Source organism: Dendrobates tinctorius, unplaced genomic scaffold (assembly GCF_039654945.1).
Source record: "Dendrobates tinctorius isolate UK_male_01 unplaced genomic scaffold, ASM3965494v1 ptg000019l, whole genome shotgun sequence".
NCBI lineage: Eukaryota > Metazoa > Chordata > Amphibia > Anura > Dendrobatidae > Dendrobates > Dendrobates tinctorius.
This window is the reverse complement of record NW_027361687.1, coordinates 26,501,078-26,519,550: the sequence shown is the minus strand read 5'-3', so window position 1 is coordinate 26,519,550 and position 18,473 is coordinate 26,501,078. Positions and strand designations below refer to the sequence as shown.

The 18,473-nt window shown below is 44.5% G+C and overlaps 1 protein-coding gene across 5 annotated transcripts in view; it reads left to right on the top strand.

Moving 5' to 3' along the window:
• The window catches only part of CCDC9B (coiled-coil domain containing 9B), a 138,668-nt gene that overhangs the window by 90,970 nt on the left and 29,225 nt on the right, over window positions 1-18,473 (top strand). For all 5 annotated transcript variants that reach the window (XM_073566734.1, XM_073566736.1, XM_073566735.1 and 2 more), the window contains 3 exons: window positions 9,649-9,723; window positions 10,515-10,696; window positions 16,327-16,385. In XM_073566734.1, the coding sequence (XP_073422835.1) occupies window positions 9,649-9,723; window positions 10,515-10,696; window positions 16,327-16,385 (316 nt within the window). The remainder of the gene's footprint in view (window positions 1-9,648; window positions 9,724-10,514; window positions 10,697-16,326; window positions 16,386-18,473) is intronic.

Here is an 18,473-nt window from a genome sequence, read left to right as displayed (position 1 = left end):
TCTTGGCCTGCCACTTCTGGGCTTAACAAGAATTGTACCTGTGTTCTTCCATTTCCTTACTATGTTCCTCACAGTGGAAACTGACAGGTTAAATCTCTGAGACAACTTTTTGTATCCTTCCCCTGAAAAGCTATGTTGAATAATCTTTGTTTTCAGATCATTTGAGAGTTGTTTTGAGGAGCCCATGATGCCACTCTTCATAGGAGAAGCAAATAGGAGAACTACTTGCAAGTGGCCACCTTAAATACCTTTTCTCATGATTTGATAACCTGGCTATGAAGTTCAAAGCTCAATGAGGTTACAAAACCAATTTAGTGCTTCAGGAAGTCAGTAAAAAGTAGTTAGGAGAGTTCAAATCAAGAAAATGATAAGGGTGCCCATACTTTTGCACCGGTCAAATTTTGTTTAAATGCAGATTGCACATTTTCTGTTCATACAATAAACCTCATTTGAATCCAGAAATATAACTGAGTCCATCAGTTATTAGATATATGAAACTGAAGTAGCTGTTGCAAAAACCAAAATTGTTATAAAGAAAAAAGGTTAACATTAATAGGGGTGCCCAAACTTTAACATATGACTGTACATGTTGATGTATGAATTTGCATTTTAAATCAAACATTATAATTCAGTTTATGATTTCCATTAAAGTTTAATTTGATCATCATTGGTTGGTATAATCAAATAACTGCTACATAATGTTCATTTCTATCTGAGACCTGCTGCTACTTTAACTGGACCTGTCACTTACTCAAAAATGGTGTCAAATACCTTGTAAAAACCCCTGATCCTCCCTGATTCTGCTGCTCTTTTCCGTTTTGCGCTGATTTGCTCCATTTCAGAGATCTTCACATTTGTTGCTCTTGGAGCACAGTATGTGAAATCTCTGCTTGTAGTGTGTGATGGATCGCGCAGGGGAAAGGGTGTGTCGACTTCACTCACCTCTGGTGAGGGGAGAGGACCGAGCAGGGATTGGCTCTCTGGCGCCACCACTTGCCCCAGGTCAGTCAGGGAACTGCACTGAAGACAAATAGTCGCTGGAAAGGCTTCCCTTATAGGTATGAGTTATTGAGGAGCTCCCACTGAGGAGGAATATATATCACCAGCCAAGGCTGGGGATATATATACAGTATAAACCTCCCAGCCATCACTGTCAGAGTTCCTCACTAACACAGTATGGTATGCTGCCACCAGTTCCTCGTTCGATATACAAACCCCATCCGACAACAGGCTTATATCGGGTCAGAAACCAACCCTGGGGTAGAGTATAATATAACCAACTTAGCATGCGGACTTGGGGATTCGTGAATAGAGATAAAAGAGCAGCCCAAGATTAATTTTATATTTAATCACTGAAAAGGTGCACTAGAAAAATACAGGTATATATATATATATATATATATATTTTTTTTTTTTCAAGAGAGGCCTGGATGTCTTCCTGGAGCTTAACGATATTGTATCTTACAGTTATTGTTAGGTTCTTTAGAAGGACGTAGATCTGGGGATTTATTATGACAGAATTTTATAGGCTGAACTGGATGGACTAATGTCTTTTTTCGGCCTTACTAACTATGTTACTATATATCTAATATATAAAGCTCAAGTGTGTGTATGTATGTATGTGTGTGTGTATGTGTGTGTGTATGCGTGGGATAGGCATCTGCACCGTCGCAGCTACAGCCACAAAATTTGGCACAGTCACACGTTTGGACCCCGAGAGTGTCCTAAGCTATGTTGTGAGGCAAAATTTTAACCCCGCGCGTTCCAATTCACCAAACAATTTTGCCCTTATCTACATAATGGGGAAAAAGTGTGTGTGCATCAAGCCCTGCCTCTCATTATGATGTCACAATGGATGGTTGCCATGGCGACACTGATTCATCATAGGTTGCAATGGTGATGGTTATGTCATAATGGTTGTCATGGTGATGATGATATCATAATGGGTATATGGGCACGGGACTATGGGATGGAGGATGTGTATGATGGGTATATGGGCACGGGACTATGGGATGGCGAATATGTTTGATGGGTATATGGGCATGGGACTATGGGATGGAGGATGTGTGATGGGTATATGGGCATGGGACTATGGGATGGAGGATGTTTGATGGGTATATGGGCACTCGACTATGGGATGGAGGATATGTAAGATGGGTATATGGGCACGGGCCTATGGGATTGTGGATATGTATGATGGGTATATGGGCACGGGACTATGGGATGGAGGATAATTATAATTTGCTATAACTAACCACAGTTAGTTACTATGCCCGGGCAGCACCGGACTCTTCAGCTAGTATATATATATATACTGTATATACAGAACAATATGCAGGTATACAGTCAGGAGTGAAGTACAAGGGTAGGGTACAGATAGGTTACAATTAACGTGTTATGTAGCATGTGACCACAGGGAGGTGCTGATGGATCACAGTTCCAAATCTTAGTTACGCGATTCCCTGGCTGCGTCAGGTAACAGGCCTCCTACCAGTAGAAGAACTCCGTTCAAAATGAGGAGCTGCCTATTATCCCCTAGGCTGCTCCCTCCCACACGCTGCGCCCACCCCTGGGCTGCCTCCCTCCTCCCATATCTGAGAACATGATTTTCCAGGCAGAACCGTGGATGGCCCATAACTTTGCGCCCGAAGGTCCAAATAAGATGGCAGCAGCGTCACTGGGTTCTGCTTGATTTTATGTGTGCAGGGAGACCAAATACGGCTACTGTATTTAATTCTTGTAGCTATGCTTTGCAACTCAATAACGCAGAGTGCTAGGGGTGACTGACTGGTATGGGCTTGTGGGGAAAGGAATGCAGATTCCGATTATGTGCTCAGCTAGGCTCAGAGATATTGCATTCTGTTATTATAGGTCATTTTCCAGATTCAATATCTCAGAGCCTTGCTGGGATCTGTGGTGCCGCAAAGTCTGCATGTGGCTTCAGTCAAGACAAAGAAATCCAGTTTGACTGGTCCTGCACACTAATTCACACCCCTGTGATAATTGCTGGGGACACAGGGTCTATGCGTTTTGGTCCCCCCTGAAGAGAGCTTCAAAGGCCTTGTTGCTGGAGCTAATTAAAGAGCTAATTAAAGAAAAACATTGATCTTCTCTCTCCAAGAAAGTGCCTTCTCTGGATAATGAAGTCCCATTAACTGAGGTGTATTTTGCTTCACTTTATGGCCTAGAGGAATGCATGGAAGGGGGCTGAGTTTGGAGCAAGTGTTTTTGGGCCAAACTGAATCTAACAGGGGATTCCATAAGACAGGAAAGTGATATCAAGTAGTTCTCATTTTCCCTTATCTCACATAGTGCAACTGGGTGTTTCTTCAGTCTTCTCTGCGGGTCATGCACTCTCACCTCTCCCAGACGCCTTCCAATCACAGCTCGATGGTGTTTAAATCTGCTAAAGTGCTACATGAGTTGCCAAGCTGTGTTTGGCGAGGAAATGGTGAAAGATCATGCTCCCAGAAAATACTTATACAGATGATCACCCAAAAAAAGATATACAGTCAGTAAGACAAATGTTGCTAAAAACTATTTTTTATTGATCAAGTATTACAAACTGCGGGACACACAAACAAAGAGAGTCGGCGCAACAATAAAATCAGTAAATAAAAACGACATGTGTCAAGAATAAAACAAGAAGAGGAACTAAGCTGCACATCTATTTATATAATTGCCTTGAAATGTTTTCATTTCCTGTTCTGTCCAGATGTCACCATATCCCAGAATTCCAAGCGGAGGAAGGTCACCGACTGCTATATTGGGACACCCAAGTAATGGGTGTCTCAATATGGAAGCTGCTGCTCGTACCAACCTATTGTGCTGTACCACCAGCGGAACACAGTCGCAACATACACACACACACACTCTACATGCCATACGCACCACACACACACACACACACACACACACACACACACACACACTCACTCACAAACTCTCACACTCACAAACACTGTCACTCTCACGCAGCCTCTTGCGCGGTACCATCAGAACACCGTCATACTGCACCTGCACAAATTCTGCGCAGGCGCAGGGAATCATTTGGCTGATCCCGGCGGAGATGCGCGATGTGTCTACAGGCAGAGGAAGCCGGTCACATTAAAGGGGTTTTCCCATGAAAGTTCATTTTAAAAATTGTCTGTGTCTGACTGTGTTTGGAGCGTACCACATCTCCTTGGCAGAGGAGGAAGCAAAAGACAGTACTGACATTAGAGCAGGGGATCACAGAGGATTCATTTTGTGAGGTAAAATATTTCACTGACTGTTTTTAAACAATATTTTACCTCACAAAATGTATCCTTTGCGATCTCCTGCTGTAATGTCAGTATTGTCTTTTGTTTCCTCCCCTGCCCAGGAGCTGTGGTATGTTCTGTACACGGTCAGACACAGGGGTGAGAGAGACAGAGCACAGGGGGGAGACAGCTCAAACGGGACAGCACATGGCACATGAGGGGAGAACTGTTAGGCGTCAGGTTTCTGCGTCTGCTCTGCAGGAATCCAGAGCCTCACATTCCGCGGTCTCCTGCTGTCTATCTACTGCAGAGAAGATTACTTTGCAGCAGACCGCTCCAGAGACTAAGACCCTCTGTGCTCCTACTGGGCATGCTCACGAGATGATCTCCCATTGGAGATCGGGAGTCATGTGCCCAGGTCCTGCTCCAGATCTCATTGGTCCATGGGTCGCCCTCCCAGGGCTGTGGGGTACTCGGTACCGGACCGGTGTCAGGGGAATGTGTCACAGCAGTGGTGACCCGGTCCGTGGCCCTGGGCACCCAAGTAATGGGGGAATGTAGTTAATGGAATGGAATAGTTCGTGACGCCACCTGTGGTGCTCGGCAAGGAAGGTGTTAAGCCGACGCTGCATGCAGATCCGCTGGGACTGATGGTAGGGTCCAGCAAGGGTGTTAAAGCTCCCCACAGGTGAAGCTATAGTCCCAGGGCAGTGTAGAGGTGGTTGGCACGGGGATGTAGCAGTGCCATAAGGGTAGGAAGCAGACAAGACACAGCGGGGTGCAATTTCTGTACCTTTACTTGATAACTGCAGTCCAGGGTCCTGATTACAGATGGTAAAGGAGCAGGCTAGCCTGGAAGCAACTCAGGGATTCTCTCTCAGCAGACGGGCTGTGCAGTCTCCTTCCTAGCGCTTATTTGAATGAAGTACTCCAAGTACTGAGTTACACTGAAGTTCCTCCTGTCAGTGTTTCCCAAGAACCTTACTTGCACGGCAGACAGCTGTAGCCTATCTCGGGGGCTCCTTTCTCCTGAGTCCCGGCTCTCTATCCAAGCTGCTGTTGTGCCTCAAGTCTTAGATGGGAGTAGGGCATTTACAGCCTCCTACTCCTCTGGTATCTGTTGTAGGACCGTTAGTATCTGTTCAACCGTGGAGACCAGGCTCCAGTTCATGCGCTCACTGTGAGGGAGCTCTCCTTTCCTAGCTCAACCTCCAGCTTCTCACTCCATGTCTGCACACTTCACCCTCCGCATACTAACTGCCCACTCCTTCCTCTTGGCCCTCAGAGAGCACTCCTCCCCATAATCCTGGTTCAGAGTTCCCCCTGCTGGCCTGGAGTGGAACTGTGTTGCATGTATGGATTGACTGCGAGAGAGACCCATCACTGCCTCCAAGCCTGGCATTACCCTCCCCTGTAGGAAGGCAAAGCCACTGTGACGACCATACTCCTGGGGGCGCCACATTCATTTCAGAGATCTAGGAAGGTCCCGCACGGCTATAAAAAGCGCGCATGACCTTTCGGCCAGGCGCTAGTATAGACTATACTGCTATGTGTGAATGGTGAAGGATGTATGATTCTGGTGACTGACTTATTATGAAACCCCTTCCCTCCGATATTACGCATGTGGTTAGGGAATTAGTTCAGTAGTCTACGCCAGTCTGTGGCAAGCCTTAGGCCACTGTGTACACCGCACTTCTGCGCTAGCGTCCGACATAGCGCCTGCTTTGTAGCTGTGTCGTTCAGCGGCAGTGTCCTGCACCACCCTGCAGTTGCAGCCCTTCTTGGCGTTCGCAGTTGCAATGCTGCACACATGGTAGGTCTAGACGGACGCAGCCCCTCTGTCTTAGTTCTTGCTCCTGTGACCTTATACTGTGTGTGCATTTACCTGAGGCCAGTGACTCTAACAGGCGCAGCCTTTTGTATGTTTTTGTTGCGGTGCCTCTGTGTGTGAACAGAGCCCGCTCTGCGCACTTCGGGTGAAGTTGAACCCGTGCGCATTATATCGCCATATTGCTCGTCTGCCATTACTCAGCAGCGGTTATAACTCCTACTGCACGGTAGACCCCGAGCGGCGAACGCACTTTATTATTATTTTTATTTAATGCGTTCCGCCGTACCTAACATTATACTAGCGCCAGGGTCTGGCTAGTGATGGCAGATCAGCAGCAACTCCTTCAGTGAATTCGCCAGCTAGAGGGCCGGTTGGCTACTCTTGAGAGTGTTATCGTAGCAGCGAAGTCTTCGGAGGCTACTGTACAGGCGATCGCAGAGGCGGTTTCTCGCATGTCCACGTCCTCCCACGCGCCGACAGTTACCCGCCTCCCGTTGCCCGATAAATTTTCTGGTGATGGCGCCTCCTGTAGGGGTTTCGTCAGCCAGTGCTCTATCCAGCTGAAGTTACTGGATTCCCTACGGAGCGGGCCAAGGTGGGGTTTATTGTTTCCCTTCTGTCGGGCAAGGCGTTGGAGTGCGCTACGCCACTATGGGAGTGTGGTGACCCAGAGGTTCGGACCGCTGCTCAGTTTTTAACAGCTATTAAGCAGGTCTTCCTGGGACCACGGGTCACGCACAGCACCTCTCTACAGCTACTGGCTTTGACTCAGGGATCCCTCTCGGTTAGTCAGTATGTCGTTCGTTTTCGGACACTGGCTTCCGAGCTGGAGTGGTCTGACAAAGCCCTCATCCCTGTGTTTTGGAGAGGTTTAGCTGAGCATGTTAAGGATGCTCTTTCTACCAGAGAGGTTCCTGCAAGTCTGGAGGAGCTGATTGCCATTGCCACCCGTATTGATCTCCGTTTTTCGAAGCGCGGGCTGGAGCGTGCTCAATCCAGACGGAAGGTTACTCCGGCTCCCCACCTATTTGAACCTCTGGAATCACCCGAGCCAGAGTGTTCACTCCCAGAGCCCATGGAGGTGTCTCTCGACAGTCTCGAGGCGCGTCCGACACTAAGTTCCACTTGCGGCTGCCACTGTCAGCACTCTGCTCCCCAGGATAACGGGCCCCGCAATTGCCAATCTCTGTGCCACCGGGTAAGACCTTTGTCCCCCTTCGCCTTCGGCCAAAGGTCCTCGCGTGGGCACACGCGTCCAGGGCGGGTGGTCACTGTGGCTACATGCAGACCACAAAACTCCTGGCAGGATCGTATTGGTGGCCGCACAGGCCTCAGGACATTAAGAAATATATTCAGGCATGCGCCTCATGTGCTCGGGTAAGCTTCCTTAAACAAAGAGTGGAGAAGTTCGCCGACACACTGCGGCGTCCCACTTCAACTTATGCTCCGGGCGGTTTTGCCGCTCCTGTTGTCTCCCACGTGTCCCTTCTTAAACCTGGCGATCGTGCCGCCTCTGACACCTTCCGTGTCACCTACCGGGACATCAGACTTGCCTTCGGACGAGTCTGAGGCCTATGCCTCTGATGGGCACAGGGTGGTGGATTGGAAGGCTCAGAGAGGAGGGGGCCCTAGGAGGGGGGTAATGTTAGGCGTCAGGTTTCTGCGCCTGCTCTGCAGGAATCCAGAGCCTCACATTCCGCGGTCTCCTGCTGTCTATTTACTGCAGAGAAGATTACTTTGCAGCAGACCGCTCCAGAGACTAAGACCCTCTGTGCTCCTACTGGGCATGCTCACGAGATGATCTCCCATTGGAGATCGGGAGTCATGTGCCCAGGTCCTGCTCCAGATCTCATTGGTCCATCTCGGAGATCTGGAAGGTTCCGCACGGCTATAAAAAGCGCACATGACCGTTTGGCCATGCGCTAGTATAGACTATACTGCTATGTGTGAATGGTGACGGATGTATGATTCTGGTGACTGAATTATTATAAAACCCCTTCCCTCTGATATTATGCATGTGGTTAGGGAATTAGTTTAGTAGTCTGCGCCAGTCTGTGGCAAGCCTTAGGCCACTGTGCACACCGCACCTCTGCGCTAGCGTCCGACATAGCGCCTGCTTTGTAGCTGTGTTGTCCAGCGGCAGTGTCCTCGACGCGCTGCAGTTGCAGGCCTTCTTGGCGTTCGCAGTAGCGACACTGCACACACGGTAGGTCTAGACGGACGCCGCCCCTTTGTCTTAGTTCCGGCTCCTGTGACCTTATACCGTGTGTGCATTTACCTGAGGCCTGTGACTCTAACATGCGCATTATATCGCCATATTGCTCTTCTGCCATTGCTCAGCAGGGGTGTAACACCTACTGCACGGTGGACCCCGAGCGGCGAACGCACTTTATTATTATTTTTATTTAGTGCATTCCGCCGTTCCTAACAAGAACACAGCACAGGAAGGAGAGAGACAGCAGACATGGGGGATAGCACATGGGGTAAACAGGTCAAAGAAGAGAGTACAGATGGGAGAAGTCAGCACATGGGGAAAGAGAGAGTGAATAGGTGGGTGAGCACATGGGGGGAGAGATTCTCAGCACTGCAAAGCCTGCCCCCATCATGACATTACTGCCCTTGCATCGGGCTTCCATCTAGTAATATAAATATGGTATAAATATGGTATAAAATACAGAGATATAATCTACCCCCATTTTTTAATACTTGATCAATAAAAAATAGTTTTTAGCAACATTTGTCTTACTGACTATATCGTTTTTTTTGGTGATCATTTGCATTTTATTTGCCAATTTATCTTTTGGCCATAATCAGTTTGACATATGCACATATCTTTATTATTCCTAACGTACAGTTATTTCTTCATGAATAACCTCATATTTATATGCATAAATATTCTGTCTACTCCTTGTTACATACTGTATTTCTCCCCAGTAAAGACAGAAGATAGATGAAAGGGATAATGTGGATATGGTCCTCGCTGCCGAATAATTGAAGCTCCAAAGTGTTTCACATAGAAAAAGTTGGTTTATTCAACGTGTTTCAAAGTCTGAACGACTTCTTCATCAGGAAATACTACATGTGGTATTTTCTGATGAAGAAGTCGTTCAGACTTTGAAACGCGTTGAATAAACCACCTTTCTTTATGTGAAACACTTTGGACCTTCGATGGGCAGAGTGGACCATATCCACATTATCCCTTTCATCTGTCTACAGCATGGTCACTTGTTGACCCATGGATCTGCTGCAGCGGATATTTTTAAAAGCCTTGACTTTTGCTTCATCTGGTGAGTAGAATCTGACTATATTAATACTATCTGCAACAGATAAGACCCTATTTTGCGCTGATCTCTCTAGCAGTATTTCGTCAGAAACTACTGAAGAAATGCCCAGTTGCACACAAAATGAGATTTCACATACTGCGCTCCAAAAGCAAATATGTGGATATCTCTGTAATGGAGCGATGAAGCACAAAATAAATGGCAGAATCAGGGTAGCTCAGGGAGTTTTACAAGGTATTTAACTCATTTTTTTGAGCATGTGACAGCTCCTCTTTAAAATCCATTCTTCTTCTAGGAATCTGCCATGCCAAAAGTAGAAAGGAAGAAAGAGAAATCCAGGAAAAAATGCAAAACGGAACAAGGCAAAGAGGTAGGTAGTACAAACAAAGCTGTCTCCTGTCACCCTTGAAAAACTTGTTACCAAAAGGCCTGTACAGAGCAAAGTGCAGCATAATTTACGCCATTTCATAGCATATTTAGGATATATAATAAGTAAATATCCTTATGAACAGCTATGGACAATAAAATCCAAATCACCTGACATTAGTTGTCCCGATAAAGGACAACCTTCCCCCATTGCCAATGCCTTGTTGCTCTAATAAGACTATTTCCATCTTCATAGATAGATATAGTCAGTGCTTACAAGCTGATAGCAGCAGTGGTTGGTCTCCTAGGCCACAAGCTGTAAATGGAAGAAAAGTGTTAATTTCTCAAGAAAGGCTGCAATTTTAATACACAGTTAACTGGAAAAGTGCTTGATTTTACACGCTCTATCTAAAAATACCCATATGTGAAGATGGGAAAACATCCTTAAAATGATGCTGGAGATGGAAAGAATGAGGTGAGGCAGTAGTGAGTTATAAAAAAAATGAAAAAATAAAAAAAAAACTCACTGTGCTCTTATTTTCATGTTACTAATTAGTTACTTCTGGTATATGTCTGCTATCTTCGGCAGTCCCATAGACAAAGAATGTAGTGATGGTGCGGATGGTTGACCACTTCTCCGTTCGGTGGGCCTGTTCTTGAATTGGTAAAGGTCCCAAAGGCCATAAACTACATTGGCTAAGCAGTACGACTCCTACCCACACATTTCTTCTCTCATCATTTGAAACTTTCAATATTGTTAAAGTTTTGCAATTTTAACATTTTGCTTTTTGCAAGCTGAATGAAAAATATGAGATGAGCTTCTCTGACCATCCCCTGACAATGTCAGCAGTGGAGCACAGCGAGTACTTACAATGGAAGAAGGAGCGGCAGGAAGTCGACACTGAGCGGGTAGCGCGACAAAAGAATTCCAAAGGAGAATGGCGACGTACCTGGGATAAAGGGAAAACTGATGAAATGTAAGTTAGTGCAGCCATATATAAATGCTAAACGATGGGTGAATGAAACCGGAAAAAGATGGAGCTGGTCCAAACAAATGTAATCATGTAACACATACATGTCACATTCATAACCCATTCTAGAAGAGAAAAGGAAAAAAAAGTCCAACAGTAAAAATGTTGCAGATACATGCCACATAATAAGATCTATCTATCTATCTATCTATCTATCTATCTATCTATCTATCTATCTATCTATCTATCTATCTATCTATCTTTGTGCTTGACAAAGACCGTGCTGTGAGGTCGAAACATTGCACCACCACTTAGTCCACAATTTTTCCTTGAACTGGAGTGCTGCATCACTTTTTTCCATTTATATTTTGCGTTGGACAACCGCATTACTCAGGAAGTATTGCACCCAAAATCTGCTCAAGTTTGTGCTGTTGTCTGTTTTTTTTTAGTTCCTACAGACCAGTTAGATTCTCCTAATCAACTCGTTACATACATTAAAGACAGCTGTCTTAAGGCCCCGTCACACACAGCGATCTCGCTAGCGAGATCGCTGATTTTGTGACGCCACAGCGATCTTGCCAGAGAGATCGCTGTGTGTGACGGGGATCAGCGACCGACCCCCCTGCCGGTTATCGATGATCGTGCAGCATCGGCCTGGGCCGTTTTTCGATCGCTGGTCTCCCGCTGGCCAGCACGCATCGCTGTGTGTGGCAGTGAGAGACCAGCGATCAGCGACGCTGGTTTCTAATGTAAACATCGGGTATCCAGGAACCGCGGTTTCTGGATACCTGCTGTTTACCTTGGAAACCGGCGTACACACTGGTTTTCAAGGTAAACATTGGGTATCCAGGAGTCGCATGGCTCTTAGATACCCGATGTTTACCTTGGAAACCAGAGTGCACGCCGGTTTCCAAGGTAAACAGCAGGTATCCAGAAACCGCGGTTCCTGGATACCCGATGTTTACATTAGAAACCAGCATCCAGCGTCGCTGGTCCTGATCGCTGGAGGGGCTGTCTTGTGACAGCTAACCAGCGATCAGCCTAATGATGTCCCAGTGATCCCATCATGTCGGATCGTTGGTGGGATCGCTGGGACATCGTTATGTGTAACGGGGGCTTTACATAGTCACCTTTATAAAAGACTCCTGTCCACAGACTTCATTAATCAGTCTGACTATCATCTATATGTTATCTATCTATCTATTATCTATCTACCTATTAACTATCTATTATCTAGGTATCCAGCTATCTATGTATCCAGCTATCTATTATCTACAGTTGTGTTCAAAAGTTTACATACCCCGGCAGAATTTTTGCTTTCTTGGCCTTTTTTCAGAGAATATGAATGATAACACCAAAACATTTTCTCCAGTCATGGTTAATGGTAGGGTGAAGCCATTTATTGTCAAACTACTGTGTTTTCTCTTTTTAAATCATTATGACAACCCAAAACATCCAAATGATCCTGATCAAAAGTTTACATACGCTATTTCTTAATACTGTGTGCTGCCCCCTCTAACATCAATGACAGCTTGAAGTCTTTTGTGATAGTTGTGGATGAGGTTCTTTATTTTCTCAGATGGTAAAGCTGCCCACTCATCTTGGCAAGAAGCCCCCAGTTCCTGTAAATTCCTGGGCTGTTTAGCATGAACTGCGCGCTTGACATTTCCCCAGAGTGGCTCAATGATATTGAGGTCAGGAGACTGAGATGGTTACTCCAGAACCTTCACTTTGTCCTGCTGTAGCCAATGACAGGTTGACCTGGCCTTGTGTTTTGGATCGTTGTCACGTTGGAACGTCCAAGTATGTCCCATGCGCAGCTTCTGGGCTGATGATTGCAAATTTGCCTCCAGTATTTGCTGATGACGTGCTGCATTCATCTTTCCTTCTACTTTGACCAAATTTCCTGTGCCTTTGTAGCTCACACATCCCCAAAACATCAGCAATCCACCTCCATGCTTTACAGTAGGAATGGTGTTCCTTTCATCATAGGCCTTGTTGACCTCTCTCTGAATGTAAATGTCAGGAACACCGCACTGCACTTGCTCACTGAGCCAGTGCGCGTGTCCTGAGTAAGACAAACTGTGCTCTAAGATACCTGTGGAGCAGGCAGCAGGAGAGAAGATGCGTGCTTCAGACCAGCAGGACCTGAAGCACGTGACTGCTGTGGGCGTGACCTAAACTCCAGAGAGCTAGGAGCTAAGGAAAACTCCTAGCAGGGTAACTATGGGACAAAGTTACCAAGGGGCATAGACAGGGATGTAAACAGATCAGGCCAGGGTCAAAGCACGAGATAGCACGACAATACCAAAGGATTAGACAGAACGGATAGTCAGGACGTAGCCAAGAAGTCAGAAACCAGAGAAACAGATATACAGTACAGAATAAACAGGCAAACTCACAATGGGGGGGACAGAACCGGGTCAGAACCATATAAGCAAGCTAGAAGAAAACGAACAGGCACAGGCACACAGGGGTCAACACACTCAGCCAAAGGCAAAAGTATAACTGATGGGGATTGGAGTTTCCCAGGGCTATAAGAAGCTCTCCCTGAACCAAAGAGAGGCCACAATAATTAACCCCAGGCGTGCAGGTCAAAGCCTGCACTGGGCTCAAGACATTAACCCCTGACGTGCAGGTCAAAACCCGCACTGGGATCATGACAGTAACGTTTATGGTTGTAGCCAAAAAGTTCAATTTAGGTCTCATCACTCCAAATTACCTTGTTCCAGAAGTTTGTGGCTTGTCTCTGTGCTGTTTTGCGTATTGTAGGCTAAATACTTTGTGGCACTTGCGCAGTAATGGCTTTCTTCTGGTGACTCGAGCCCATTTTTCTTCAAGTGTTTCCTTATTGTGCATCTTGAAACAGCCACACCGCTAGTTTTCAGAGAGTCCAGTATTTCAGCTGATGTTATTTGTGGGTTTTTCTTTGCATCCTGAACAATTTTCCTGGCAGTTGTGGACAAAACTTTTTTGGTCTACCTGACCGTGGTTGTGCTTTTACAGAGCCCCTGATTTTCCATTTGTTAATCACAGTTTGAACGCTGCTGACTGGCATTATCAATTCCTTGGCTATCTTTTTGTATCCCTTTCCTGTTTTATATAGTTCAGCTACATTTTCCCATAGATCCATGAACAATTGTTTTGCTTTCCCTATGACTCACAATCCTGAAATGTCAGTGGCTGGATGAAAGATACAAGAATCTGTCTTGATCCCAGAACCTCACTCAGCTTTTATGCACACAATGATTGCAAGCAAACAGGTTACAGGTGAGGATATTACCTTTAGTAGCCATTCAAACCCATTTGTGCCAACTTCTGTGCATGTTAGGCCAAAATCACCAGGGTAAGTGAACTTTTGATCAGGGTCATTTGGATGTTTTGGGTTGTCACTATGATTTAAACAGAGAAAACACAGTAGTTTGACAATAAATGGCTTCACCCAACCACTAACCATGAGTGGAGAAAAGGTTTGGTGTTATCATTCATATTCTCTGAAAAAAAGGCCAAGAAAGCAAAAATTCTGCAGGGGTATGTAAACTTTTGAGCACAACTGTATCACAATTATCTATCTATCTATCTATCTATCTAATTATCTATTATCTATCTATTATCTATCTAATTATCTATTTATCTCTCTATCAAAATTATCTATCACTCTTCTCTCCATCTTTTGCTATCTATAAAAGAACTGACCAGCACCTCTAAATAGTATCAGATTTGCATATATGAAAACATGTATTGTTGAGGTAGCTATTTAGGGAGGGCTAAATTAACCCTTCACGGTTGATCCAGTGATTTCCAAATTAGTTCATAGGGCGTTGCTAGCAACTGGGAATGACCACACGGAGACGAGGGTCTCTGTACTGGAGGATCCAGGCAGATCACTAATCCCCTTTATTTTAGTCACTTCTTTTATAATCTTTTGCTTAATTATGCAAAGTACTCAGCTACCAATAACATCCTCGTAATACATTCACTTTATAAGTCAATAGTATTGCAAGAAAATCGGAATATGTCCCTAGTTATGTGACGTAGAAAATAGAACAATAGCACATTCTTTTAGGGTCTCATATCTCATATCTTGTACAAGCTAGAACAATCTAGTTTCATAACAGCTGCGAACTTTCACCTAATTACAAAATTTATCTTGTAAACAACAAAATGGCATCGCAAGCACAAAAATGGAGTCTGAAGAACAAGATATCCCGTACATCTGAATACTGTACTTCACAGTATCAGCTTGGCCACTCGATAATACAATTATAAAACAGGAGAAAAGAATGCAGAAAAGTTCAATAAAATTACAATCTTGTATTTAAATAAATTGAAAACAAATAATGAGGTTCAAAATTTGGTCACTAGTGAAAAACAATGGTGATGGGGTGCTACACAGTAATATCTCTCAATGTGATATAGTCGTATGCATGGACCATTTACCCTAATAGGAATTATTTACCATATATTATTTTTTACAATCTTATATTCAAATGGTATATCTCAAAATTTTACATCAGCCAAAAATAGTGCATTAGCTGTTTCAGACTGCCAGTGGTAAGTTAATATACATATATATACTTTTTTTTACATATAAACATTATCTCCAATAATCCCAGATATGTACAAACTATAACCTTATCAATTCTTATTGGTATAATTCCTCATATAAGATATGATAAAATGTCTGAATGGGAAAACACTGAATGGATAAGGTTATTTATTCCCATATTCCTAAATTTATAAAGGCTAAATACACTTCAGGATACTAAACACGACATACTCTATTATGGTAGGGTGCCATAATGATAAGAAGTGATGAAGGAACAGGAGGGTGAGGTTAAAATATATCTTTATTAATTACCAATAATATAAAAGAACATATTAAAATGACAGGGCAAGGGAAAGGCCTCCAATAAAGGGAACGAAGGGAGGAAGGCAGCAAATAAATAGCACAAACAAGTGCACTGTGGGCAAGTAAGATTGAAAAATATGGCAGACAAAGCAGATCACTGAAAACAGGTGCTCAGCTATTTCTTATAGAGATTGGAAGCTACTAACATAAATCCCAGTGGGCACCAAAGGGTTGCTTGAAGGAGCTGGGTTTTGCCAGTGCAAAGTTGCAGAAATCACAGAGGAAAAAAATAGCCCAGTAGGTATAATACACAATTATGAGGTATATTCATGTGTCATAGAAATACGTATTTTCAATCCATACCCAGCAAGCCAACAGAAAAAACACACCCATATATCAGTATAGTGTAGAGTTATTTCGCCTGTTAGGAGTGTGGTGTTGCTGTGGAACAGTGTGACTTGATAAGTTGCTGCTTTCCTACCCTGCGCCGGAAATATGTTCTTTTATATTATTGGTAATTAATAAAGATATATTTTAACCTCACCCCCCTGTTCCTTCGTCACTTCTAATCGTTATGACACCTTAGTGCAGTGTGTGTAAAAGTAATACTTAATCCCAGCAATTTTTTACCTGGAGTAATCCGGGATCGCAGTTACTCATCCCTGCATATTACTTATAGCACGCCCACAGCAGCGTAATTGACAAGCCAGTCTGTACAGGGAGGAAGAGAAGAGGGACGTGCCTGACTTTTCTGTATATTACCTTGTTTCTATTAATTTCTTAGGTTTGCCATTGATACATGCTGTGCCAACACCGTTCCAAGTTGGCTATGTGGCAGGAAAGGTGAGCATCGTAACAGATAAAGTATTAATTTGATAGCTAAATCAACATGTCTCAGCTGTCTTTTTAGTCAACACATTGATATCATAAAGTATCAAAAGGTCGGAGGTCAGGTATGTCATAGAGGGGTGAGACAAAAGAATAGTCAGGTCACAGCATAGGGGTCAAAATACCAGGAAGACAGCAGATCAAAGTGTCAAAGCAAATGGATGGCCTGAACGCTGTCCTAGGTCAGACAGCAGCAGATCAAAGCACAGAGCAACAAGGCACACATGCACCAATGAGCAAGACGCTAGAATTGGCACTATTCAAAGGGCAGAGAGTTGGCTAAATAGCCATGTAATATCTGATCAAAAGACACAAGGATGAAGCGCAGGCAACACCCAAACTACAATTGGATGACTAAACTGTCAATCAAGACACTGACAGCTCACCACGCCCCAGCAACTAATTGGGAAGCTGAGCTGTCCATCAAATGCTGACAGCTCAGCACACCGCTGCTCTAGATTGGACAGCAGACGGTTATTCACTGAATCCAGGCACACTGAAAGGTGGAATTGTGAGAGCTCCATTACTTTTTGTGTTTGAGTATGGGCTCAACATGTCTATAGAGCCCTGTGCACCCACCGTATGCAGAACAGGTGTCCTTTGGCATACAAAAACATATGCTGTATATATGTATACCTTAGATATATAGGGCTGGTCATACTAATGATGCAAAATGGGGCTCAAGAGGTTAATTAGCTACTTCCATCTCCAAAGCAGGTGGAATTTTGCATTATGATGTGAATACGAGTCCTTAGACAAAGGACCCATATGCTTTTCTTGCACAGGAGCCCCTCACCCATCTGTGTATTGTAAGAAAGCAGGAAGTAAGGTCCTGGATGGCAGATATGTGTAAACAAAGTGGTTGGCCTCGGTAATGTAAAGTCTGGACCAGTAACACTAGGTTATTACAAATTTTAATTTGACTTGATTTGGAGTCTGGGATTTAGAAACAACCAAAGGTGCCTGGGTGGGAAAGGTCATTCACATAATCCAGCCCAGAGAGCTTAAGCCCTACAATTGTTGTTTGAATGCGGACATGAAGTCCCAAAGAGTACATGTGATTACAGTTTAAAGTCCGAATGTCCTGGATAAATGCAGCTAGCTACAGCATTGAAAACATGGTCTGAAAGCATGGAGCAGCTTATTAAGCAAATTGTTCAAGGGCAATTTGCAATTGCAATAACAGCAGCAGGCCCAACAGGAAACCAACAAACTTCTGATTCAGTAGTTTCAACAGCAGCAGTTTCAGCAGCAGCAGCAACAGATGGCTCTCTTGGCAGAAACTATCTGGGTCAGGGAGATGGCACCTCCCACCAGCCAAAGTGACGGTACCCATATGAGACAAACAGTATTGGAGGCCTTGCAGAAATTTTACAATGAATGCTGACGTTTAGGTTTCCTGACTGTCTTTGAGAGAGTGGCAGACAGGGAGAAACTGCCTCAAGAGCAATGGGCAGAGGTACTAGCTCCATACCATACTGTGCAACCGCAAAAAACATACTACAACCTTGCACTGCCAAGTAATACAGCAAAAGTTGTGACTGTGGTACGTTTGGGTGAAACCCTGGCAGTCATTGCACAATAGGTGCACCTCTATCACTAATAAAGGGACAAGCCTCCCCAGTCCCAGGTATTCAACCTGTTACACTTGGTGCAAAAATGACTGAAGCCTGAAACCTGCTCTGAGCACAAATGGTTGAAAGCGTGATAGTGTACTGGTTTATCCACTAACTACCTAAGTCTATGTAAAGCTGGGTTGCACAAGGAGATCCCCAGAATGCAGATAATCTTGTGATCCTTGTGGAAAGATACTTGGCTTTGGAGAACTTCCTGAGAAATCAAGGGAGCCTAAGGTTACCTTTCTGGGATGCCCAAAAGAGGTGGTCCAAGTCCACATTTGAGAAGCGCTTAAAGACCTATGAAAAGTCAGAACCGGTTTCAAGGAGTACATTTTGTACCATTGTCAATTGAAGGTATCAGGCCACAAGTCATATATCAGCCTATTTTCCTATCGTCCAAGACCCGATGGACTGCTCCGTAGGC